This window comes from Haemorhous mexicanus, chromosome 14, assembly GCF_027477595.1.
Source record: "Haemorhous mexicanus isolate bHaeMex1 chromosome 14, bHaeMex1.pri, whole genome shotgun sequence".
Classification (NCBI taxonomy): Eukaryota; Metazoa; Chordata; class Aves; order Passeriformes; family Fringillidae; genus Haemorhous; species Haemorhous mexicanus.
In genome coordinates this window covers 4,677,812-4,705,294 of record NC_082354.1, presented here as the reverse complement: position 1 = coordinate 4,705,294, position 27,483 = coordinate 4,677,812, and the positions used below count along the sequence as shown (strand labels likewise).

General features: G+C 50.4%; 1 protein-coding gene across 1 annotated transcript in view; it reads right to left on the bottom strand.

Annotated features, from left to right (window-relative positions):
* LOC132333830 (gamma-aminobutyric acid receptor subunit alpha-3-like) overlaps positions 1 to 26,463 on the bottom strand; it is a 68,431-nt gene extending 41,968 nt beyond the window's left edge. Inside the window, exons 1-2 of the mRNA XM_059859310.1 lie at positions 26,338 to 26,463; positions 21,043 to 21,164 (exon numbers count right to left, since the gene is read on the bottom strand). Coding sequence (XP_059715293.1) covers positions 21,043 to 21,164; positions 26,338 to 26,426 — 211 coding nt within the window. The 5' untranslated portion in view covers positions 26,427 to 26,463. The remainder of the gene's footprint in view (positions 1 to 21,042; positions 21,165 to 26,337) is intronic.
* Between the last annotated feature and the right edge of the window lie 1,020 nt (positions 26,464 to 27,483).

Sequence of the window (27,483 nt, the reverse complement as noted above, 5' to 3'; positions counted from 1 at the left end):
ATTTTCTGCAGCCAGGGGTACAAACCATCAATCCACTCCAAGCCAGCTCCTGGAGGGAGATGTTTTTGCTCTGGGCTCCAATCTCCCATCTCCAGCTGTGGTCACATCCTAAGAAGGGCAGTAACAAGCTGATAATGCCTCTTAACTCCCTCCTAGACTACACCATTTATCCTTTGCTCAAGAATTTCTGAGGTCCCCTTATTCAGTGTCCCCTTATTCCATGTCCCCCAAAAACCACACTAAACCCTTGGGGAAGGATCCCCACCAGCCTGTGCAGAGAGCAGTGGCACCATCAAGAGAGGGGGTGCAGCCTTGCTCTCTTCCACATCACACAACCCACAGGGACACCAGGGTGACACCCAGAACCACCAGGGTGGTGTTTCCCAGCTAATTCAGCATCTCTGCGAAGGGAAACACAAGAAGTCAGCTGGTACTACCCACTTCCACCTCACAGCTTCCCCCAACTCCTTGCCATAGTAATTAAAAAGCAGCAGAAGGTGGTTTTTGCAGCTGCACACAGAAGCTCTTTGTGTGTTTCATTCTTCGCCTTCTCAGCCTCCCACTGGCGGAATTTAATTTTCCTTCCACTTTTAGCCTCTGCAACAGAAGAGGTTTCCATGACCTTTGCTACAAGCTCCCTGAGCCCACTGGAGCTGAGCTGAGCCACAGCCCTTACCTTCAGAGGTGTCACTACAGCCCCAGCCAGAAACTCCACCCTGGTCCCTCCTCTCCCTCTGACCCCCATCATACCAGGGCTCTCTTTCCCAGCCCCCACCCGGGGCTTTTCAGGTGGTTTATAACCTTTGGTGCTGCCTTGTTTTGGGACGTGGGAGCTGAATGGTGTCTCCTTGCAGGATGAGAGGCCCTAAAGAAGGGAGGAACATTTCTGGGTGGCGAGGCACGTGGCACCTTCTGTGTCACCTGGCACTTGGGGATGCCAGGCCAGTGCTGGGAGAGGACAGGGAGGCACAAGCAGAGGGGTAGGTGCCCAAGAGGAGAGGGTGACCTCTCTCCACTGCCTAAGCTGCAGAAATGGAGACATCTACCTCACCCAGCACACACCATGAAGCCCTGACATGGTCTTCACTGCTGCTCTCCTGCTGTGGGGGCAGCAAGACTTCCCCATACACATCAGAGCTGCTTTTCTTGCAATTTTTTTTTTTTTTTTTCTGAGGGAGCTCAGAAATAGCAGCAGAGAAGGAAATATTGCAGTGGACATCACTGCAGTGCTGTTGATGCCTCCCAGGCTTGTCCAGCCCAGCCAGGGGATAAAGCTGACTCCAAGGATATTGACAGAGCTCCTGCCACACAAAAGGCCACACAGCAGTGTGAGCTATTGCTAATGTCATGACCACAAAATCCCTACTGTGCCTGGAGTGCTGCCACACCAGGTATCCTGGGAGCAGAGGCTCTGCTGGGGTCAAGAGGGAAAGGCTGGGGAACAGAGGGGGCAAAAAGCCACGAGAATCTCCTGGAATTCCCTGCAGCCTCTGGGAAAGGGAGAGCAGAGCTGGAGAGCAGAGGTGCAGGCAGGTCTCAGGACAAGCCCTTCTCTCTCCTCAGCTGGGCATGACTTGAGGGATCTCAGGCAACACAGACAGAGGTCATGAGCAACCTCTTCAAACTCCCAGTCCCAAAGTAAAAACACATTTTTTCAGACACTGCTTGGCTGTTGCAGCACCCCAGCAACCTTGAATATGAAATTACTTGCTCAGAAGTGAAAGCCAAGTCTCCTATCACAGACATTCACCCCTGTCTGGCAGCTCAGCCCGGGCACCTTTCCCAAAAGTGGACAGCAGTGTGTACATGCACAGAATGTCTCGGTCCTGTCAGTGCCAAGTGGCAGCCAGCAGGGCCAGGAGTGTCACCAGGGGGCTGGCAGGTGGCCCAGCCCTTCAGAGGCCAGACAGGGCTAACAGCACCATTTAATTCCCTGAGCTACCTGAAACACCCACATCTCCAGGAAAGCTCACTTGGGCAGAAGCATCACAACACAGGTGAGACCCTGCTGGCCCCACAGGTAATCCCACAGGTAGTTCTGCCCACCCACACCTCACCACCTCTGATGGCATCTCCTCTCTAGGGAGCACAGAGATGAGGATGAGCAGGGTCCATGGATGAAGGTTGGTGACCTGGGACAGAGTGGTTAAAGATGACAGGACGCTCATCTACTGCAAAGTGGGATCAGCCAAGGACAGAGCACTGGGAAGTCTGTACTCTGCAGAATAAACCACATAGTAAGGGAAGAAACAATATAAATGTCTGAAACAAATGTCTTATCTCAGCAAAAGCAGGGGTGAGTAAGAGCCTGCAGGGGATTGCCAACAAGACCTTTGGGTTGGATCCTTATCTAGCTCTGCCATGTCACAGACGATTTGTCTCACACAGTTTTGCCCAGCTATTTGCTTGATCCCAGAGTAACTGGGTCTGTGTAACAGCTCTGACACCCTCAGTTATGCTTCCAGTGACTTCTGCAGGGTTATGATCAAAAGGACATCACATTTAGATGGGAACAAGGCTATCTGCTGCTTGCCAGGAAAACATCAAGCCTGTTTCCCCAATCCTGGGGTGCCCAGGCTTTTTTTTCACCCACTGCTGCTGCTCCAATCCCCTGGCAGTGCCAGCATTTGCTGTACAGCCAGTTCCCAAGTTGCTGCTCTGTGAGCCATGGTGATTAATTACTACCTTCTCTCTGGTGTGATGGCACATCAGTGTCTACAATTGCGTGTCCTCCAGGCAGACTAGAGAGAAATCATCCAATCTGTAAACACAGCGACCCATGTGGTGTCACTTCCAGCTGTGCTTCTCTCCTCTCTCCCCTCAACCTGGATATTTCAGGGAGAACGAGGAATTCAAAAGAATTCCAGGGGCTGTCTCAAGAGACAGCCAACAACAAAGCCACTCACACGTGATGAGAGAGATCAGCATGGTCTGCAATTACATGTGCTCAATTCTTCAGCCCAGATGAAGTGAGATGATGCCTGTCAAAGCCTCGGAAAGACAGCCTGCCCTGGCTCCCATTCTTAGCAGGGCCACGGGGAGCTGAGGCAGGGAATAGATTGATTCCCTGTCTCACACCACATGCTGCAGATGCAGAGTTCTCACATGGCTGCAACCAATGTCCTCTGCAGGAAGGAGCTGCAGGACCATGAAGTGACCCAGTTACCACTTGAGTGTGGCTTGTCTGGGATTTATGGCACACTCTCAGGCAGAGATGGATGTCTAATTGCTGGGCACAAACTCCTGGGTTGTATAGAGAAGATCAGCTTGGGTTTTAGAAGAGAAATCCCTCAGGAGTCTGCAAATGGTCTTTACATGTGCCTGTGGCTCTGACCCAGGGCTGAGCTCTCTCCACACCTACACAACTCCATCACCAACAGAGCTGGGATCAAGGCACAGCTACTGCCTAAAGCAGAGCTCTCAGACACACTTGGCTCCTCAGCACAGTGCTGAGAGGCACAGGGGGCATCTGCTGTCCCTGCTGGGTGAGTCACTGCGCTGCCTCCCCAGCCCTTCCGTGGGGTAACAGCACAGGTGCCCCAGCTTTCTGCTCTGACCTCGCTGCACTGCCCCTTTGTCTCAACACACAGGGGGACTGAGGGGACTCCAGGCATACCTGGCACGGCCAGGTGGTACTGTAAAAGGTGCTACAGGGATTTCACACCCTCCCATGCCGGTGAAAGGCATTTTCTCACACTTGTCAAGAGTGTGGGGTGCAGGTTACAGCTCTATCCAGCAGAGCAGCCTTACCAGCAGAGGAGCCAACAAACCCTGCTTCCCTCAGATCAGCTTTTCCTCCCTGATTTTCTGATGCCTAACACCAGTTGATCCCACCTAGTTGCCTCTCTCAGCTTTGGGTCTTTTTCCACTCAGCTTCATAATTCCACAAATCTTGGAGGGACTCCAAATCTCAGAGTTATCCACCTTTTCTGTCAGGCTTTGCTCAGATCAGCCACAGCTCTAAAGCTTATGGAAGACAAAAGGCAGCAAGATGGGTGTGATAAGCCTTGCACCATTAGAAGCCCTGGCTAAACACCTACCACAAGGCTCCACAGAATGTGATTTAATTTAGCTTGCCCCCCTTTTATCCACGTGCACATATTTTTATCACCACATTAAGATACAGATCCAGGGCTTAGACTCAGGATGTGGTGCAAGTTCTTGATAAACAACCACTCCAGCAGGGACAGAAGAAAGAGTCAGAAACAGCAACTGCTGGAGGGTGTGCAGCCATGGAGGCTTTATACACACCCCTCATTCTCACACATACAGACTACAAACAGAGCCTACAAATTAGCTGTGCTATTTTTGCCACAGACAGAACTAAGACAGAATGAACAAAGCTACTGTTGTTACTATTTTAAGGACTCAGGACACCCTCAGATGCCAGGAAGACAGAGGAGGAATATGTATGTATGAGCATGCTTTTAGAGGTTCTGCAGTGCTCCCAGACTCTGTGGTAATGGAAGGGAGATGCCACATAAACATGTTTGTTATATATTATAAATACAATGGGAAAATGTGTGAATATAAATTAGCATGCATAATTTAACATACTCAGTATTAAAGGCTGGCCTTGATGGCTAAGCCAGAGGCACTTGGGAAAGGGAATCCCTGCTGGTCCCTGTGGACAGGGGAAGAGCAGCCAGGCAAGGCCGTGGTGCCAGCTGGTACATCCAGCTGTGCCCTGAGGAAACCAAAGCCAGGAGAATTCTGCTGCAGGAGCAGTAACACGAGGGCAAAAATGCCAGGCTGCTACCTCAGCACTGGGCAAACCCCCTCCACGGTACCTGCAAAGCACCTGTGCTCTGCTTTGGGCCTGCCTTGGTGACCTTGTTCAATTAATTCTCCCCTTCAGGGATCAGTGACAGGGTTCTTGCCAGCCATGCCACAGGATCTTGGTGAACAGAACCCTCAGGGAAAGATTGCAGCAGGTTCAGCACCTCAGTGCTGTGCCTGAGGTTGCAAACACAGGAGAGATGAGGCACCAAAACAAAGCATTGCTGTATCCTTCCACACATGAACAACTCAGCTGGGAAAACCACTTATTAGAACAGGCTTATCCATAACCTACATGAACCCCGTGTGCCTCTGAAGTTTCTTCCTCAGGCAGAGTGGCCCTGGCAGGTTTTTGCTTACTGCCTTTCCTAAAAACACTGAGTCTTTAGGTAACTCATTTTCAGCAAGTCTTTCTTTAACAGAAATCACCACGCCCCAACAGGCCACAGTTGCTTTGAGAGGAGTTACAAAATCTTCAGATCAGTGCCAGTAACATCCTTGGAGTTTGTAAAGCAATTACTGAGCTCTGCAATTCATCAGGCAGATCCCCAGGAAAAAGATAAACACAAAGGTGCAATACAAAACTGCTGCTGCCAACCTGATAATCATTGATAGACAACAGAGAAAACAGCTGCAAAGATTGGAAAGCAAGGAAGCAAACAGGGGAATGCAAGAAAAAACAGAGAATCATTAAGCTTGGAAAAGATCTCTAAGATCAAGTCCAGCCCTCAACCCAGCACCAAAGCCATGTCCACCACTAAGCCATGCCCTCAATTGCCACATCCACGTGTGTTTTGAATATTTCCAGGAATGGTGATTCCACCACTTCACTGGGCAGCCTGTTTACAACCCTTTAAGTAAAGAACTTTTCCCTAATATCCAACCTGAACCTCCCTTGACTCGAGGCCATTTCCTCTCACCCTGGCACTGGTTGCCTGGGAGAAGGGACTGATCCCCCCCCCCGTCTGACCCCTCCTGTCAGGGAGATATAGAGAGCCATAAAATCAACCCTGAGTCTCCTTTTCTCCAGGCTGAGCCCCACAGCCCCTCCTGGTGCTCCAGACCCTTCCCCAGCTCCATTCCCTTCCCTGGACATGCTCCAGCTACTCTTGCCATGAGGGCTCCCAAACCAGTCTCACTCAAACTAAATCTGCATTAAAAGTGTGCTGTTGCAGAGGGACAAGGAAGAAAAGAGATGTCTCAGTGCATGAGGTTTGCAGGCTGAGCTCTGGGCTCCAGACCCACCACTGCTGCTCTGCACTGTGGCTCTGAGCATGCACTGAAGGCAGCTCTGCTGTGCCTCAGTTTCCCCATCTGCCTGCCAGCCTTGGTGCTGCCTGCCTGTGCCTCAGGCTGTATCTCATTCCAGCCTCTGCAGGCTGAGCACTGCCAGAACACGTGATGGGCTGTAGTGGGCAAAAAAAATGGAAATAAAAAAATAGAAGAAGAAAGTGACTCCTGGGGCTTGCTGTACAGCTCAGAGGAAGGGCCCATTTAATTTTCAAGCCTGTCCCCTGAGGCCAACACCAGGTACTGAGACAAGATACAGGAGTACCATAGCAGGGAGCAAAGCTGTAATTTGCACTCTGGCTCCTTATCCATTAGCTCCTGGCTGGCATTTCCTTCAGCAGAGAACTCAATCAGCTCCTCAGACAGTGTGCCTCTGGTGATGCTTCTGGCATCCTTCACCTCCACTCCCAGGGCACTGCAGACAAACATTTTCCCTTCTCCATGCACCCCAGCGTGGTCTGTGTGGCAGAGCCCAGCTCTGCACAGAGCTGCCTGTCCCCTGTCATGCACAGGTCACTGAGCTGCATGGCCAGTGATTATTTATTTCAGCAATGCCAATAGAGTGTGCAAATAAACTTGTTTAATTCACACTGCCCTGCACTGGTCAATTTAGCATTTCCCCTGGGCTCACCCTGTACCACCTCTGCCACACACTGAGAAAGGCACTGGGAAAGAAAGAAAAAGGAAAGAAAAAATCACACTTTACTTTGCCAGGTGCAAATAACTCCTCCTGGATTTGCTGCCCCAGACTTGCAGGGAAAATGGACTCTCCAAAGCACAGGATAAACCCCCAAACACTCTCTGTGCTCCCCCAGGACATCCCCTCTCACCTGCCTTCCCCTGCTTCCCAGGAAAAGTCCCTGGCTGCCCAGTGGGGCCAGCAAGCTCTGGAGCAGTGGATTCATGCCCACACGGCAAGATGGGCTTAGTTGTGCATTCAGGCTGCTGTTTTATCCCCAGGTGAGCAAAACAATTTCAGAGGAAATTCCATTTTGGCTCTAAATCTCCCCCTGCCCAGCACTGTTCAGACACCAGCATTGCCTGTCCCAAGGACAGGAAGGCTTTTTTATCACAGTTACTCACAGAAATTCAACAACTGATAGGGAATTGTCAGTCCTGCCCACTACATGAATTATGATATGCTGCATGGTACTCTGATACTCCCATCAGAGACAGGCAGAGGGCAGATGCCTCCAGATGTATGTAATTTTTAATTTCCTTTGCTGGGGAAAATGTTTTCTTGTTTTAGTGATGTATGTTCAAAGCGTTCCAGTTCCCATGGCAACTCTCTGCTTCCACTGGAGATGTCATTTTTCATGCCATCCCTTCAGAATTCGACATCTCCTCGCAGAAGTTTTGAAGAAATGTCTCTCTTAAATATATATTTATTAGAGACAGTGCCCGAGAGTGTGTTTTATTGACACGTTTCTTAGGTGACTCAGCCTACAGAGGAGAAAGCTGTCTCCAGAAATATGCTGCCTGCCAATCTGCCTTTCCTCAGCTTCTGTTTTCAACCACAACTCTCCCTCTCTTTTTCTGCCATGCAGTTATTTGCCAGCACCTACTCCCTTTTATTTTTTGTAATTCCTTTCTGTACCCATCACTCTTGTCCATGCCCAGCATCTGCTCCCCCCTGTTTTTTTCCTTTAATTCCTTTCTGTTCCTATCACTCTTGTCCATGCCCAGCTCCCCAGCAAAGCAAGCACAGCAGGGGAGTGCCCAACTGTGTCAGAAGTGTCTGTGCCTATTCTCTGCTGCCACATTTGCACGTAGAGAAAACCCCAAAGTGCTGCAGAACAGAGACTGCACGAGCCTCCTTGTGCTGGAGGTGCAGCAGCAGGAGCACCTGGTGCTCCCTGCCCCTGGATGCTCTCCCTGTGCCATCTGGCTGGAGCCCTTTGGGTGCCATGTGCCCCTTGGGAAGGGCTGAGGGCATTGAAGTGCTCATCCTGCTCCCCAGAGCTGCATGGGGCTGCCATCCTGGCTGGGGAAAGGATTTGTGCCAAAGGTTTATCTGGTGCCACTTGGGCAGCAGTTTCAGTGGCTCACAGTGTTGTGATGCCTCTTGCTAGGATGGAGCCACCTCCCTGCCCAACCCTAGCCTTCCATGTCCCACCAAGGCATGCTGCCTGCCCCTAACCATCACCCCAAAACCCTGCACCCCTGGCTCTGCAAACCCTGCAGAGAACAGGAGCTGTAACATCCCTCCCACAGCAGCTCCCAGAGGTTTTTCACCAGACCCCAGCAGAGAGTTTCCATTCCAGGCTGCAAGGAGTTCCCAGCTCTGCTGCCCTCTGGGACAGGGGAGCCCCCAGGCCCTGCAGGGCTGCTCAGGTGCCCTCAGTGAGCAGGATCCCATCCCAGGAACCCTCACTTGGCCCATGATCAGCATCTTCCAGCCGCTCCTCGGAAAGAGGCGGCAGCAGCGCCGCGAGGATCCCGGCGGGACACCGTGCTGGAGAGCCTTAATAGAGCTGTAACCTTACAGCCTCAAATTGCCTTCCTGCAGGAGACAAATCCGAGCCAGGAAATTGGTAGGAGCTGAGCAGATCTGGAGGCTGATGGAGCTAATCCCAGACATGTTTAAATGCAAAGACCCAAGGAGCCTCGCTCAAAGCCGGCGTGAGCACTGGAGCTCGCTGCTGGGTTTAATTCTCAGGTGCAGCCTGCTCTGAGGGGTGGGAAAAGCAGGGAAAATCAGAACACTGGGAGCAAACATCACAAGCCAGCTTCAAGGTCAGGACCTTAGCAAAACCATGCACCAGCCAAACAGCAGCTCCTGTTCACCCCATTTTAGAAACCACATGGATAAACATCGCTGTGGTCCCTTGGAAGAGTTTAGAAACCTTTTCTTAGCCCAGCCTGGAGCAGGGACACACAGGCTCAGGGGACACTTCTTGCTGACTCCAGACTTCACATTAATTGTCCCGTCCCACCAGCCATTAATCAAACGTCTTCCACTTGCATTTTTATTGAAAATCAATTTAATAAAGTAGGTGGGAGTCCACACGCTTCCATAACATCAGATAAATATTCATGGGCGCTTACACTGCTTTAGCTAAATGAGTTTTTTAAATTTAACTGGTGCAATTTCCTTGTTCCTTAATATATGGCTTGGCTTGCCCTTGTTCAGGAACAGAGATGAGGTGGGACTGGCTCACTCATAGGCACACCAAGGAAAACTCTGCTCTGGAGCCAGCACCTTTGGGCAAGGATTATGTCATCAGTAATTGGAAATACCAGTGCTGGGGTCAGCATCACCCAGAGCAAATCCCCAGAGCTGAGGTGGAATTCCAAAGGGCCACTTGGAGTTGAAAACTCATTTTCCACCACTGAGAGCATGGCCCCCATTTTTTCCTCAGCAGGTGTGCCCTTTGATTTCCACTTTTCCCTCCCTGTTTAAGCAGCCATTGTGCTCCAGCAGCTAAAGCTAATGAAAATCCTTGGAAAATGCACCCCCCTGATGGTTACTGAAGGAGGTTAAAAGGCTTCCAGCTACCAAAACACACCAGGCACTAGGGAAAGAACAGAAACACACCCACTCAGGACTTGAGAGTCCTTGGAGAAGGGATGAGCACCACGATCAGCATCACTGAGACAATCTCCACCTGCAGCCCTGGGGAGGGCAGGTCAACCCCAAGCAAGGCTCCTTGCTGCAGCCCTCCTTCCCAAAGGCAGTTGTCAGAGCCAGATGGAAAAAAGAAAAAGCCTGACACATTAATCAAATTTAGGAGACAGGCAGGACTCATACAGTCCCTATCAGTGAGAGATTTCACAGCATCCAACAGCTCTTTGTTAAGTGGAGCAGTGAGGAGCTGCAGCTCCCAAAAAGCAGCAATGCAGGGCAATTCAGCCACTGCCAGGATTCTTGTGTTATCCCAGTGATAGATACCCTTCTCTTGAAAGGCAGTGCTTCAGAAATCCAGCACACCATCACTTTGCCTTTGTTATTCATGCAAACTGACTTGTTTTCATCCTTACAGCCCCGACCTAATTCCCCGTGCACGCGCTCCCTACAGCGGCTCAGAGCCTCGGACAGGATTTGCTTTCTCGGTGCTTTGGTGACATGAAGGTTGTGACTGGCCCTGCAGACAGGCACAGAGAGCCTGAGCCCTGGCACAGGGCACGGAGAGCCCTCCCAGAGTCACATTTCCTGTGCTCCAGCTCTAGGGCGTGGGTGGTGTGAGCACAAGCGAGATCCATCCAGTGCCACCATCGTGGTTTTCCCTTAATCCCCAGCAGCTACAGATGCATCAGAGGTGGGCAATCCTCACTTTGTGATGTCACCAGAGGCTCGTGGCTCAGATCCTCCCAAAACCCAGCAGGGCCAGCTCTCCTGCAAGCCTCCCAGAGCACTGATTTCCCTGATTTCCCTGCTATTAAGACAGCAGCCCTGCCCTGGAGAGATCAGCCTCGCTGGAGACAAACTGCCTGTCAGCAAACAGCACTAAATACAGGGTATCATACTCCACAGATGGTGGCATGCTTTTAGTGTTTTCTCTCTTGGATGCAGGTCACATCACTAATGTCATCTCCAAACACCGAAATCCTACATGTGAAAAGGTAAAGCTTAATTGCCTTGAACAGCAACTCTTGTATTGACTCCAACATAAGGCCCATAAATATTAATACAGCTATATTTAGCCCCTTTCAATTATACATACAAAATTGAACATCTTTCTGGGAACAAATCAGTCCAGATAGGGCTTGGATTTTTTTCCTTTTCCCTTTTTAATGCGTTCTGCATCAAAATAATAATAATTCCAATTGAGCCAAAGCTTTAAAACACCCAAAACAACAAAACCAGTGGATGGAGGCAAAGTCTTAAAGATATTTTTCTGGCTCAACCAACTCACTGGACAGGTGTTCAAAGGCACTCAGCTCTGCCCCACCTGGTTCCCATTTATTTGTTGACCTTTTGTTGGAGGGCAGCAAATGGGCCCCACTGGAAGTATGTCCCTAGAATGACACCCAGGGGGGCTGCTGGGACAAGGATGCTCCGGGGAGGTCCCATCCAAGCATGGCCATGCCCACACAAAGCCTTCTGCAGTTAAAGACCTTCTCCTTTGTATAAAAATCACATCCTCTTTACTGATTTGCAGATTAATTATACATTGCTTCCTTTGCCAAAGTGGACTTAATGGTATTGACAGGACATGACAAACAGGAGCTATCAGAAAGCTTCTCTCATAACCATGGCCAGATTGATTAGGGAAGAAGAAAGGAGATTTCATGCTTTTGTTTTTTAACCCTTCCTCATGAAAGCAGACAAGGCCCTTTTCTAGGAAAAGGTGTTTTCAAACCCAGGCAAGACCAGGTGCGTCTCTCTGAAGGAAAGAGCTCTCATCTTTCATGCACAGAGCCTGGAATTCAATTTCCACATGTGCACAGACCCTTCACAAAAAACACAACTTGAGGGGGGGAAACCACACAGACTTTGCATTTTTTGCAGGATAGGGGCCACAGCTGGCTAAAGTGACATCCACATGATGAGATAAGCACTCAGATGAGTAAGAATGAATACAGGACAGGAAAAAAACCCCTGATCTGGCCTGTATGGACACAAAACTTCCTTAAGAAGAGCTCTGAAGGATGCAGCAAGGCCTATGCAGAGCCTTTGGCTGTGCTTTGGGGGGTTTGGGGTCCTCAGACCCTTTCCTCAGTGAAGTTTCTCGCATCACAACAGATCTTTCCAAACCAGAGCTGTCTGAAATGGCTTTTGCGATGTCAAAACAGCATCCTGGCTTTTCAGACACAATTTATTTCGCTCCAGTCACGAGTTGTTCCATCCACTGACTCAGCCTGAACTTTGTCATCAATAGGATTTTCCAGCAGGTTGGGAGAGGGGAAAAAAAAAATAAAAAATCATATGCTTCTTCTATGCCTGTTGTTCTCAGCACTTTGGTTTGAATTATATCCTTCCAGAAGGTAAAGAGAACGGGGTGTCCTTTCCTCACAATGCAAATTGCAGATTAAAATCCCTCTCCAGGCTATACTCTGTGCCTATAATTGTCAGTACTCCACAAGAACTCTTTTTTTCTTTTTAATAATCATTAGCTGCACATCCTTCAGAGGCACATTTTTAAAGTTCAGTTACAAGTTACCAGACAAAGAAATATTACAGGAAATTCCTGCCCCACCAGGTGAGAGTATTGCCACTTACTGCAACAGGGTATTTCCCTCTGACTTTTAATAATCTTTGCTTAAGGGACCCTGCACAGTTTAGCCTCACAACCTTGCAGCACTCCTCAAAGACCCATGCTTCTTCCACCCTCACAAACACTCCAGTATTTTTATTTAATCAAACAGTAACCTTTAAATAAATGGAACAGCATTAAGAAGCTAACAGGTCTCAAGCAGCAGCATTAATCCCCCCTCCACAGGGGGCTCAGATAGATGTGATTTGATTGCTTCTTCCAGGTGGATCAGGGCTGAAATTCACCACCACACAATCAATGACTTTGCCTCATCAGACATAAACAATACCTCTATATTACTACATGAACTGCTGCAAACATTTTATCCTCTAGCTCAACAAATAAAATAGCTGCTGTTTCCTCAGTATTTGACCAGTTGTTTCACCACCAGCTTCCCAGAACAAACCAATTAAAGTTGTTTTTAAACTCCATAACATCCAATAAAACAATCTTATTTCTCAATCCATATCAAAGCCCCATTATAAATCCTTTACATGGGCCTGAACGAATGGAAATTCTAATAAAGGAGAAGCTGCCATAGTCCAACAGATCAATAAAGACATCCTCAGAAGCAGTTTATAGCCATCTATAACATCATCTACTAATGTTCTTAAACCCATCTAACACATGTTCAACATGCTGAAACATCAGCTATCGCCTTCCAGAGTCATTACAAACAAACACCATCATCCCATCTCTGACACATGCACGGCTCCCCCTCGGGCAGGGAGCAGCTGCCCGACGCTCACACTGCTTCACTGCAGGTGACTGAGCCAGCACTGCAGCTCTGAAATACTCCAGTACATATTACTGGGGCAAAAAACCCCTCCAGGTGGCTTTTCTTTTCTAGAAATATTTCCTTCCCCCTGGGGAAAATCTTCTTGCCTCCATGTGTGGGTGCAGGGCAGGGGAGCAGCTCCTGGCTGGAAACACACAGCCAGGGAAGGCACCAGCTAAAAGAGGCACCCACAGGAGCAGGGGAAACACTTCTCCTCACAAATCACAGCCACACAGCCCAAGGGCTTGGCTGGGATAAAAAAAGGCGCCCACAGGAGCAGGGGAAATACTTCTCCTTCTCACAAATCACAGCCCCACAGCCCAGGGGCTCGGCTGGGCTGCTCTGGAGAGCCCAGGAGTGTGTGCACAATGCTGGTGATGGACTTTGGCCACATGACTGCCCCTGCAGAGGGTGGCAGGCACAGATCTGGCGTGGTGACCCCCTCACAGCTCTGCCAGATGCCCCCAAAGCACCAGTGCTGACCCAAAGCCAAAGCCAGGTGTTTCACACCAAAAGCAATCAATCTCCTTTCACAGTGGATTCCTGAGCCCTCCCTGGTCCTTGTGACACCCCTGAAGCTTTGATACAGGCTTGTTGCCCTCAGCACATTCATAACTTATTTAAGAGAAGACTTGCACCCTTAGGCACAGCTGTCAGGGCCGTGCTCCTCGCCTGCCTTCTGATGTGTGCAAGGCTTTTCACACACAGCTGTGCACCAGGGGTTTCAACAGCAACACCACCAGGAATTCTGGGCCAGAGAGGAGAGCACCAGGGCTCTGCAAATCCACAGCAAAGCTGCCTTTGGAGAGCTGCCCTCGAGGGGAAAACAACCTTTCTTTAATTTGTTCACAGACAGATCTTGACTTCAGAAGTTTGACGAGCAGAGCAGGGTCCCCATTGCCCAGGAAGGTAAACAGAAGGAAATGCTGTTCAGGCAATGCCTCAGCTTCAAATTAAAACTCATCAAGGAAGCTCAGACAGAGACAAAAATCTGAGATAAGACATGGATTTTGTTTTGTTTTTTTTTTTTTTTTTCCCTAAGAAATGATCAAATTCCTCCCTGGAGTAATCAATACAAAGCACGAAGTCAGATCAGAGAGAAGAGATGAGAAGTTGGAGAAGTGGAACATTAAGACAGAAAAACAGATTAACACAGACTTGAAACCCTAGAAATCTTAATAAACAACAGAGGACAACTCTGTTTGTCATCTCATGTTTCTCTCACAAACACTAGGTCTAGATAATGTTTCTGAGGCAGCTTCATCACACACAGGCAAAAAACCTATCCACAAGTGAAAAGGTCAATTTCAACATTTCATCCAGATTTTAGGAAATAAAAGTTCCATATACTTCAGCCTGGACAATTTAACAAGTTTTACCACTGTTACAGGCTAATGTCACTGCAAACAGATTTCTTCTTGGATCCTGCCAGGCAGATAAGGTCTTGCTGTTTCATTTTGGAGAGCACTGTACTTTCAAGAGAAGGCAGTTCTGTAATTTAATAATTCTATTTCAGCCCCTCTGCCTTAGTGCTCCCACAGTAACAGACGAGCCCTCACCTGCAGGAGGTCAGGCCAAAATGACAGATGCACTGAGGTGTAGCACACCAAGCATCTCCTGGGAATGTCTCAACCTAAAGGGAGCTGCTCTGAACCCAAATCCAAACCCTGTTGGCCATCAGCTCTTGAATTAGTGAAATGCAGGTGTCCAGGAAGGGATACAGATGTTCCTCAGGAGCCATCCTGCCAAACCACACCATCATTAAAAGAGCAGGAAGAGACATTGCACCACAGAAAGAGGAAACAGGAGAAACCCCAACTGAGATGCACTGTGCTGACAAAATAATCGTGGAAATACAACAGCAGGATAAATATTAACAGGTCAAAACCATTGGCAAGTCAGAGCTGACACAGCAAGGACAGAGAAAAGGCACCACAGGCCAGGTGGGCACCCCTGATCTGAGTCCTGCTGTGAGCAGGAGGTCCTGACTGCACCAAGTCCTGCTGGAGCCCAGCATGGGCTGGGAGGTGCTGACACCAAAGAGCAGCACAGTGGAGAAGAAGAGGATTGCTTTCACCCTCTGGATAGACCCAGTTGGGAGGGTAAAAACTGGACATCCCCTCTGCCTGCATGGGACCACCCCAGGGACAAGGAATGGGTGCCAGGCCCTGTCACCGAGGAAGAAGGAACCCGAGGGGTGAGCGAGGGAATTGTGCTGCTTTAATCCAAGTGTCAGTGTTTGCTGCTCCTGCTAAACCCCAGGGACACTTCAGGAGGCTCCCAAACCTCAGCTGTCCAGTAGCCTCTGGTGCAGAGCTGGCCTGGCATAATGCTGAGCAGCCACCACCCCCTCAGCAGGGCTGGGCTGGTCAGGGACTCCAGAGAGGCTTCAGGGAAACACTACGAGTTACCTTGTCAGTCATGCTGCATCCAGGAGGGATAACACTCATTGATCCCAGCCTGGCTGCTTAACATGGTACAAATTGCTTTTTAATTGCAAGTGGAGAAACTGGCTTATCTAGGATGTTTACAACTCATCTTTCAGAAAACTGAGCAGCCTACTCTCTTCTCCTCTTCCTTGGGGCAAAATCTTTCCCTCCTGGCATGCCCTGGAAAAGCCCAGCAGTTTTCTGGAATGCTTCCCAACCACTCAATACAGAGACTTTGTCCAGATGCCCTCTGGGTTCCTCAGCCTTACCCCAAATGTACCTCAGGCACATCCCTGGCCCTGTGGAACAGGCAGTCTCTGCCTCAGCTGGAAAAACCCCTTTTGCTTTGCAAACAGCTGTGGGAAGGTCCCACATGCCTCCTCCTCCAGCAGTAATAGCCCTACACTGCCAAATGATATTTAAAGCACTCTTGGGGCTGTAAGGAAGGAGAAGCCTGGAAATGTCCCCTCCTGGCCCTGCCCAGGCATTCCCAGCATGGCTCTGTTTCAGCTGCAGCACAAGGGGCCCAAATGCCATTGATAAGGAACTAAAGTAGAGGGGGTTCAGCTGTCCAGGGAGCACCACTGACCCTGGAACCCCCAAGCTCTGTGCTCTCCCTCATGGTCACTGTGCTGGACACCACAGTGGCCCTGTAAGGTCTGCAAGGACACACAGGGTGGTTTTGGACATATGTCATTCACAAAGAATCTCTTGTGGTCCCTTCATCTGCATCCCACTACTTGAGCATCTCTTCTTTTTGGGCACAGGACATCTCAGCCTTGGTCAGGCAGTGCCACCTCCTTCTCCTGGCCACCACTCCCCTCTCCTGCTCTTGGGAGCTCCAGGGAAGCTCCAGGTGCATAAGGGAGGCTTTGCAGGGAGCCCCAGCAAGGAGAACCTGAGAGCTGGAGACAGACACTTCTCACCTCAGCCCCTCCAGGCTGGGCAGAGGACCTGTGGGACTTCAGAGAGGGTCTGTGTGACTTCACAGAGGGTCTGTGTGACTTCACAGAGGACCTGTGGGACTTCACAGAGGACCTGTGTGAATTCACAGCCCCAGACCAGGAGCAGAGGCCCATGCTGCCCACAGAAGCTCTCTCAGGGCATTTTCTGATCCTGCAAGGCTGGCCATGACAGCAGATACCTCCATGCCCTCGGGGTCCATCACTGCTCTCTCCTGAGTTAATAACCAATCTGCCCCCTGTTCTCCCAGGGGAAGCACAGCCTTTGTGCTGACAGCTCCTTCCTCTCCTGCCCCACTCTGAGCCGCAGAAGATGTTCTGTTTATGCAGCTCCCCCTTCCCCGAGCCCAGACTGTCTTTCTTATGAGGCCAAAGAAAAGACTCAGCTCTGTTCCTAAGAGGAATCCAACCCTGGCTCAGTGGGCAGAGCCAGGGAGAAACCTCCTGCCAGACACTCAGACACTGTGACACGAATGGTCGTGTCCCCAGTGCTGCAGGGGGTCACTGCAGAAGGGGTCTGACAGCCACCTTCCCCTGCCTTTCTTCTTCTTCTGAAGAAGAAGTGTGCTCCCAAATCTGCCCCTTGCCTCAGGACAGCACAGACTCCTGGCTGGCCTGGATGTGTCCTGTTTGGGGCTGGAGCAGCAGGCAGGGCCATGCTCACCTGGAGCCTGGCTCTGCAGCAGCAGCAGGCACTCCTGAGCAGCCTCAGCACTTGCTTCAGCTCCTGTCTGCAGCATCCTGGCAGCAAGAGGAGCTCTGGCATGGCAGCTATTAGAGTGGGTGGCAGCAGATGGTGAAAGCAGAGGGGATAAGAAAATAAATACAAAGAGGCTATCTTGAGGGGAGAAGTCACCACATTAACACTCTGTTGCTTACACAGTGTCTTCTCCCAAAGTCTAAACAAACACTGCTCAGCTCCTGGTGCACAGGGAGCTGAGATGGGGACAGGGCACAGAGCACACACAGCACTGCAGAGCCCTGAGAGGTGTTGCAGCCCCAAACCCTGCCCAGCTCTCCATGTCCCAAATGTCTGCAGGGCCATCTCAGCCAGAACAGGAAAACCAGCCAGGCAAAGAGCCTGCATGTCCTGCTTCACACAGGTTTGCACCAAATTTAGGGAACTCCATCCTTCCAGCAGCCTGGTGTGGGCACAAGAGCACCACATCTGCCCTTGCCATGGACTGCAGGGTACGGATGCTCTTACATCTGACATCTTCAGAAAAGCAATGGAAAACATTCCCAAGGGAAATGGGGAGACTACAGGGACTGCCCAGTGCTGTCTTACAGGAAAACCAATGTTCCTTGTCCATGGCCCAGTCCCACTGCAGCACAGCTGCTCAAGGGGAGCAAGGCAATCCCCAAATTTCCCAGCCCTCACACAGCCTTGGACAGCAGGAGCCCACCTCTTGCTGACTGCCAGCCCAGGCTCTTCCGTTAACCCCAAACTCTGGAGTCTGCAGCAGGACCATTTCTGCTTCTCTGGCCACCAGCAGCAGTGGGAGAGGTCTTTCCCTCCAATTCTCCTCCTGAGAGACCTCCAAGGCTTCAGCCTTAGGAAAAACAACCAAAACTGGGAGAGCCTGGCTCACCAGGCTGCTCCAAACAGAGGACAACTTACTGCCAGTCAAGAGCCCCCAAAACCTGCAGCCTTCACCACCACCTCCCACCTGGGTCTGCCAGAGTGCCTCAAGTCTCTGTCATTCACAAAGAAACTCTTGTGGTCCCTTCATCTGCATCCCACTACTTGAGCATCTCTTCTTTGGGCACAGGACATCTCAGCCTTGGTCAGGCAGTGCCACCTCCTTCTCCTGGCCACATCTCCCCTCTCCTGCTCTTGGGAGCTCCAGGGAAGCTCCAGGTGCATAAGGGAGGCTCTGCAGGGAGCCCCAGCAAGGAGGTGAAAGCAGTCCTTAAACATTTAAGGGCTGGCTCAGGCAAAGGCAATTTATTATGTTAAACACGTTATTAAAGGATCTAAAGCAACAGAGCAAAGATGTTCCAAGAAAGGTTTGAACTTCCCCAGCAAGGGGCTCTTGGGACTCCTCTTGTTAATACTGAGCAGCCTTGTCTGCAGCTGAGCCTACAGTGAGCATAAATGCCCCTCAGTCCCCGTGCAGAACTCGTTTCACTTAAATCAATACAGCCATCGGGGAGACTTGAGGAAGCAAAGCTATTAGTGGGACCACGGTTAATTCTGGGGGAAAGAAACAAGCCACAAAAGCAATAAAACTGACTGATTGCTTATGCAGACACTGTAACCCTTTCCTGCCTGGGTCCTGCAGCACAGCAGAGGGGAGGATGCTCGCTGGGAAAGCCCTTTCCTGCCTGGGTCCTGCAGCACAGCAGAGGGGAGGATGCTCGCTGGGAAAGCCCTTTCCTGCCCTAACCCTAACCCAAAGGGCAGCTGCAGGGCTGTGGCACAGAGCTGGACATGGGGCTGCGAGGAGGCAGGGCTGCTCTGGGGAAGGAAAGGGCCATTCCAGGAGATCCCATCAGCATGCAAGAGCTCAGGAAAGCAGCTCCTGGCAGCAGAACTGCAGCAAATGGGACAGCATGTGGTGACTCCAGCTCTGGGTGGGAATCACCACCAGCAGCACAGCTTTGGTGAGCAGGAGAGCTCAGAGCAGTGCAGGGATATCCCCTCACAGCCCCAGGGACACTCAGCTGTCAGCACCTGAGAGAGGCCACCTCTGCCACAGCAACAGCACACCAGGAAACCAGCCAGGCCCACGTCTCCCTAATCTCACACCTCTCTTCCCCACACATCTCCCAGTTTCTTCTGCCCCCTTAGATCATGCTGACTAGCTGTAGGTATTAGGTGGGAAGGTTTTTCCTTGGTTTTTCCTTCTGAGGCACCTCAGACAAGTGTAGGAGCTTGCAGAGAGGCTCTGCAGCAGCAGCAATGTTGGCAGCAGTGCTGAAGGCAGCTCAGGAGGCAGCAGGGCCTGGGTGAGTGCCCGGTGCCCAGAGCAGCACAGGGGGAGAACTTGCCAGGTGACAGCTGCATGGGAAATAACTGAGAAGATGTGGAGATAGAGGCTCTGTAGCAAAGCAAACTGACTAAAATCAACAGCAACATAAGCTGAAGGTTCTGCAGGCTGGTGGTACAGAGCCACAGAATGGTTCAGGTTGGGAAAGGTCATCAAGTCCAGCTGGGCAGCCAGCAGCACCACCATGTTCAGCACTAGCCCACGTGCTCAGGTGCCACACCAACACTTTCAGGGATGCTGGCTCTACCATTTCCCAGAAAGCCTTTTCCAGTGCTTTACAACCCTTTCTGTGAAAAGTTTTTCCTTACATCTAATCTAAACCTCCCCTGGTGCAACCTGAGGCCATCTCCTCTTGTCCTGTCATTTGTTTCCTTGGAGAACAGACTGACCCACACCTGGCTCCAACCTTCTTTCAGGGAGCAGTAGAAAGGGAGAATGCCCCTCCTGTTCTCCAGGCTGGGCTCTCCCAGCTGCTCCTCATCAGAGTTGTGCCCAGACCTTTTCTCTGGACACACTCTGGCCCCTCAATGAATGTATCAGCATTTCTGAAAGGGAATTTGTTTTTTCTTGCCTCTAAAATAGCAGGAATAGGTTCACCCACAGCTGCTCCATCTGCAGGCCTGTCCTTGCACTGTCACCGGCCACCACAGCACCCCGGGACTCACACCTCTCAGCCCAGGAGACAACAGCCAAACTGTAGCCCCACACTTCTCTCCACAGAGAAAAGCCAGGCACAATTATTCCCAAGAATATTTCTGGGATTCACATGCTCTGAACCTCAGAGAAAGGAAAAACAATTCTTATCATTTGCTGTGCCTGTGTTTGTGCCAAAGTAGAATGCAATATGGAGATTGTTTACCCAGAGTGATGGGGTTTTGTTTCCTTGGCCTGTCAGGGCCAGGTGTGTGTGTGTGTCAGGACTGTTGGGTCACAGTCACGAGATTCTGGGCAGTGTGTGCAGGGTTGAGTGCTTGGCAGATCCAGTTTAGATGTAATGTAACACAGTGTAATATAGAATAATATAATATAATAAAGTAATTAATTCGCCTTTTGATAGTAACCATCTGAAATTAAAAAAATGTGTTCAGTACAGGTGTCACTGGAAATTTAAATATCAAAAGCCAAATAGAGGTAGAAATAACTTCTGAGAAGACATCATGGGAAAATAAGGGATCAAAAAAGACAGCATTGATAGGCAGGAAAATTTTGCTATAGCCTTCATTAGGACCAAAATTCTACCCTCACCACAAAATCCCAGGAATTATAAATCTTTTCTTGATGATATTCTATCTCTTGACCAGGGTCCCTCCTTATAACATGAAAACAGCCTGAAGTTTGGGAGAGGAGGAGGGTGGGATCTGTGAGGAAGCCAACTTTCACCCAGTGCCTCCAGCACTTCTTGGTCCATACTGGGCCTCCCTTTTGATAAGATGGAGTCACATGAATCACTCTCTCCCCTTGCTGGGGGTTGCCCGCAAATTCTCTACCAAACAGCCTCAAAACGGGGAAACAGCCCCAAAATGAGCCTGGCACTGAACAGCCCGCCCTCCTGGCAGTGCCAGGGTCATTCCAAAGCTGCCTGTCCCCCTGAGGGCTGCAGGAAGCACCACTGACCTCCGAGGCCAGGCCGCAGGCGGTTGTCGTAGCCGTCCAGGAGCCTGTCCAGGATGCGTGTGAAAATGGTGATGTTGTCCTTGCTGTCATCCACGACGTCTGAGACGTGCTTCTGAGAGAGCCTGGCACAGGGAGAGGGGGGGAAAACCAGGAGAGAGGGTTAGAGGGGAGATCTACACCCTGCGTGTTCCCAGAGCTACAGGGAGGGACAGGCCTGAAGGGCAGGATGGCACTCAGGTTCTGGTAAATTCCTGTGTTTGCAGGACTCACCACAGGGCATGGGCCTGAAGGGCAGGATGGGACTCAGGTTTTGGTAAATTCCTGTGTTTGCAGGACTCACCACAGGGCATGGGCCTGAAGGGCAGGATGGCACTCAGGTTTTGGTAAATTCATGTGTTTGCAGACACCACAGGGCATGGGCCTGAAGGGCAGGATGGCACTCAGGTTTTGGTAAATTCCTGTGTTTGCAAGACTCACCACAGGGCATGGGCCTGAAGGGCAGGATGGGACTCAGGTTTTGGTAAATTCCTGTGTTTGCAGGACTCACCACAGGGCATGGGCCTGAAGGGCAGGATGGCACTCAGGTTTTGGTAAATTCATGTGTTTGCAGGACTCACCACAGGGCATGGGCCTGAAGGGCAGGATAGGACTCAGGTTTTGGTAAATTCCTGTGTTTGCAGGACTCATCACAGGGCATGGGCCTAAAGGGCAGGATGGCACTCAGGTTTTGGTAAATTCATGTGTTTGCACACACCACAGGGATTTCTGATCAACTCCCCTCTGTCCTCACAGAGCTCCCCACTGTCCATTCCCCTTCTCTCAGATGCTACAGTGAGGGAAGGGCACGAAGGGCAGGATAGGACTCAGGTTTTGGTAAATTTGTGTGTTTGCAGGACTCACCACAGGGCATGGGCCTGAAGGGCAGGATGGGATTCAGGTTTTGGTAAATTCCTGTGTTTGCAGGACTCACCACAGGGCATGGGCCTGAAGGGCAGGATGGCACTCAGGTTTTGGTAAATTCCTGTGTTTGCAGGACTCACCACAGGGCATGGGCCTGAAGGGCAGGATGGCACTGAGGTTTTGGTAAATTCATGTGTTTGCACACACCACAGGGATTTCTGATCAGCTCCCCTCTGTCCTCACAGAGCTCCCCACTGTCCATTCCCCTTCTCTCAGATGCTACAGTGAGGGAAGGGCACGAAGGGCAGGATGGGACTCAGGTTTTGGTAAATTCCTGTGTTTGCAGGACTCACCACAGGGCATGGGCCTGAAGGGCAGGATGGCACTCAGGTTTTGGTAAATTCATGTGTTTGCACACACCACAGGGATTTCTGATCAGCTCCCCTCTGTCCTCACAGAGCTCCCCACTGTCCCCTCCCCTCCTTTCCCAGCTACAGGGAGGGAAGGGCCTGAAGGGCAGGATGGGACTCAGGTTTTGGTAAATTTGTGTGTTTGCACGTACCACAGGGATTTCTGATCACTCCCCTCTGTCCCCACAGAGCTTCTCACTGAGTCCTCCCCACCTTTCCCTACCCAGATCCACCATGGTGGGATCCACCACTGCACCACAGGGAGCGGTTTAGGAGCCCTGTTTTAACAGGAATGCCCCAGTATCCCTTGCCTGCCCCTAAAAATGGGCATTTTCTAGGCAGAGGCTGTGGGAAGCTGAGTTATTGAAGTGCCACAATCTCCTTACAGGCAGCATGGAAGAAGTGACACCAGGTATTTGGCAGATTGAGCCATTTCAAAGATCTCTGCCCCAGGGAAGAAGGGAAACAGAAAAATAAAAATTCAGTAAACAGGCTTAAAGCCTCATCATTAAAACACTTAGTGAACCATCCCTGCAGTTTGCTGAACTTTCCCTGCTTATAAAAACAAATGAGTTTCCACGTTCCCATCTCTGCTCAACACAAGAAGCCTGGAAGCCCCCAAACAAGATGATTTCCTCAGAACACATTCTGCCCCAGGTGGAATAAAACAAGGAGTAAATTTCTCTAAAAAAGCACATCTCGCTGAACAAAATCTTCAATGCGGTTTTGCAAACACAAGGGGCTCAAGTAATACATTTGCATTTTGTGTCTCCCTTTCAATCCACAGAAAAGGAGATTGTGAGTCCTTCTGGAACCACCTGCCTCTAAAAGAGATTTCAGATGGCACAGAGCAGCAGTGCTGTGGCTTCAAGCACAGCTTTCCCCAGCAGAAATAGCTGTTAGGACCAAAACAAATGGAAAGGCAGAAGATTAAGTAACAGAAAACAAAAAGAAAAATCTATAGAGATGAGGAGTTTTCAAGGAAGATGGAAGAGGAAATAACAGAGAGACAAATGAGGCAAAAAGAAAGATTAAGAGGCACAAACAGGCAGCGAGGTGGCTGAGGAAGCCCAGCCAGGCAGGGAAAAAAGGCAGCTGAAGCAGAGGGATGCTCAGCAGCAGCTACAGGAGCCCTTGGGAGCAGGGAAGCTCTGACTGGCAAACTGGAACTAAATGGAGAGGTGAAAAACTGGGGAGCGCTGGCCAGAGGAAGACAATGAATGCCACAGACCAGAGCTGGTGGACATGCAAGTCATGGTTCCAATTACCAAGGACAGCACCTGTGACCATCAGAAATGTAATGCTGGGGGAAGAAAAGCCCCTAAATTGTCACTTTCTGTCACTTCTGCCCCTTTCCTTCTCACCCCAGCCTTACGTCCTCTGATGTGTGGCAGCCACTGGTTTCAACATGCATCATGAAATAACTGGGGAAAAAATAATAAAACCAACAAAAACTACAGAAAAAGGAATATTATTTAAGGAGTTCAAAGCTTAATCCTGCTGCATCCCATCTGATCAGACTGGTTACCCCTGACACTGCTGGTGCACCTGTAAATACACTGTCAAGTGTCAGTAAGGTGGCAAGTACCAGAGCTGGCTTGGAGCTCTCTACCAAAGTGTTCACCCAACAGAAAACCCAGATTCTGTAAGATAAAAGAAGTGCAAGGAGTACTTCCTAGCAAAAGAGGAAAAATTGAGAGCAGGGTATGGGTACTCCTGGAGTCAGGCTGAATCAATACTATTTAGAATGTTGCAGTTAATTGAAATATTCCCTTTTGGGCAATTCTGACATTAATTTTCATTGGTTTCATTGACCAAACACTCTGGGAAATTTCCTTTCAAGTGCCCGAGGTCTGCTTCTCCAGGGGCACATCCCACCTCTCACAGGACCACTTGGACTCTTTTTTAGCAAAGCAGCACCTGGAAGAGTGGTCAAGCCAGGAAGCTGAGCCTCCAGGAACACAAGGAGGCTGAAATTCCAGTTTGCATAGGGTGAGGCATGGTTGGGATAGCACCTGACCCAGCCCTAATGCAACCTGCCAGATCCAAACATCAAAACATGTCTGGCATTACAAACTGCATCACAGCCTCCAAGATTTCCAGCTGAATCCAAATGCTGGTTTTGGCTTTTCATCTGGACTTGAACTCCCTGCAGGTAAGAAGAGTTTTGAGAAATTTAACAAATGCCTGCAGTAATTAGTGGGGTTTCAATTGTACCAGCTTTCAATAGATGTCATGGTTAAAAGCAATCTGTCCCAGTGTCTGCTGATGAGTATATAACCATCTATAACTTATGAATAGCTAGCATGCTCATGAAAAGCTCATTCATTAATGTTTTATAAGCTATCTTTAAAAATTACCCATAATATGAAGAGCTAGAGGATGGATTTTTGTGAAGGAACTCCTGGTGGAGTCTCAGCGGTGATGGGAAAAATGAGTTTACAAATTTCAAAGCTGTTTTACTTAGCCTGACATTTGAGGGTTTGACTTCAATGTGAGCAGTGTGGGATTCACTTGGGAGGTGCTGGGGGAAGAGCAGCGTAGGCAGGACAAGGGAAGGTGCAGGCAGGGGAGAGCCAGCAGCACCTCTGCCTAGCACCTGATTTGGGCTAATAGTTCCTTTGCCAGGAAAGCTCTGGGCTGCCTCACCTCACCTTAACATAAAGCTAAAGCTGCCCTTTAGCAAGGCATAAAGGGACTGCGAAGAGATGTGCGGGATCAAGGTTTTAAAATAATTAAAATCCTCTAGGCAGGAAGGACGGAGGTTTACAGCAAATTTAATTAGGATAGGCTTGAGGAAAAGTCATTACCTTGCCACCTGTGCACAGGCTCTCTGGGGAGCTGTGCCACATCAGCACAGGGGTGCCCTCAGACCCAATTTGGGAAGCAAATCCTCCTGGGGACCAGTACTGTGAGCAATCCCAGCATGGCAGGTGGGGAGGGAGCAGCAGCACCCTGAATACAGGGTGGGGAGGAAAAGGCAGCAGGGAGGAGGGCAGAGCTGCAGGCACAGGGCGTGGGGACAGCCCCCACAGGCATCGTGGGGATGGGGTGAGAGGCCAGGGCTGACTGTGCCCGTGCAGGGTCAGCACCCACAGGGCAGGGCAAGCTGCAAAGTCCAATCCAGGCAGACAAAGCAGAACAGGGCAGGAGGGGCAGCACCAACATCTTTTCATGCACGAAGATCCTTGATACTTTCTGGACTTCTAACTCAGCAGACAGCATTTCAGTGTCCATACCTGGCACTCTAAAGGCTTTCTAAATGTTTTATAGAAGACATGTATTATTTGCATTTCTCTCCCTCTGTGCAGAGCTCCTCCCTCCCCACATCTCCATCCTCCTTTCTCGAAGAGCTCCCCAAGCTCACCCAGCAAGGGCTCTGGTGGGATGCAGTCATGGACTGACAGGCTTTCATCCCCTCTAGACAGCTCCCAGAGGCTGGGAAGGTAAGGCTGGCAGCAGCACTCTCCATGCCAGGACAGCCAGAGCCTGCACACCCAGGCACAGGAGAGCTGCCAGGGTGGCAGAGAACCCTGGTGCTGCAGCAGGTCAGGTGTGCTGCCCATGGGTCATTACACCATTAACAGCCAAACAGATGAACCAGACTGATTTTTTGCTCTTTAAAATAGTATTAAAATATTAAATGGGGTGGGCGGAATCTCTCTTCCAGGTTAAAACTCAGGCAAGCAGAGTCCTTGCCCAGAATGAATTGTGACGAGGCCAAATCTGAAACTGGGTTTTGTTGCAAAAAATTGCTGACAACTGATCTCAGTGAGAGCACCTCAAATAATGCCAGTGTCAGCCACGTTAGGGACTGAACAGCCCCTGGGTGGAAGGCATGGGGACATGGGGAAGAGGGTCAAACACAGCAGAGACCCTTTAGTGCTTTGCCCTGGACTGCTTCGTACACATCCTGACCCCAGGATATTTAGGTTCAGTAAGAGGACTGCAGCCTTGGCCAACAGCTCAGCACTCACCACCTTACCCAGCATCAGCAGGGAGAGCCAGGAGCAGGACCAGGACTCCAAGGCTGAGGAGGGAGAAGGGCCCCATTCCCAGGAGCCTCGGTGCCATGGTGGCAGCGTGCAGCCACTGCAAAACGAGCCTCCAAACCTGCCAGGGAGGGACAGAGGGGAATGAGAGGAGAGAAAAGAGGTTTCAGTTAGTAGGGAAAAGCAAGCAGTTCAGTTTGTTATGTTGGGCAGCAGTCAGTATTCCTGGGGTCCTGCATTTGAGATCTCAGGAAACCCTCAGTAACCAAAGGCAGCATCGTGGGCTGGAGCACTGCTGGCCCTGGGCAAGCTGCATCATGGCAGAGCCAAGTAGGAATACAGAATTAAACCCTCACCCCACCCTCACAGCAGACCCTGCAGCTCCCCAGTGCTTCAGCAGCAAGTGCAAAGCTCACTCACAAAGCAACCCCGCTGGCTCTTCCTCCACCTCACCCTGCAGGCTCAGCCACGAGCTCCCCTTGCAGCAGTCCCAGCTCACCTGCTCCCTCTGCCACCTCGGTGACATCCACACAGCAGAACCACTTGGGAAGTCTCAAGACCCATTTTTTTTCCCCAACATCTTTTTCTAGACAGTTAAACCCTCGTTTAATTCCGGTAATGACACTGCCAGGAATTCTTATTAAGTTTGACCACCGAGGCCCAAGGTGGTGGGAGCGCTTGACGATACTACACTTAGTGTGCTCAGAGTTTTCATTAATGCTCAGTTTTACTTTTATTGTGATGTTATTGCACATTTAACTGCCTTCTCCTTTTATGTATCTCATTATGTTGATGCACCTTGGAGCAGCACTGCCAAGCAACAGCCTGGATAAATACAGCTTGTCGTGACATCTCCCCCTCACAACGCTCCCTGTCTGGCAGCCAGGGGTTCAGCCAGGCACAGCCAGCCCCACTCTGAGCCCCCAGAGCCAGCAGTGAAGGCTCCAGTCAATCACAGCAGGCAGAAACCAGGGCAAGGTGCTGGTGCCAGCCAAATGTGACCTCTGGGTATCTCCACTCGATGCTGCAGAGCCTCAGGCAGCTCCCTCCAGCACTGAAGGAAGTGCTGGCTGCATAGCCAAAGCCAAGCAGCTGGATGAAGGATGAAGGGGACTATCTGGGTGCTGCCAAGGAGCAGG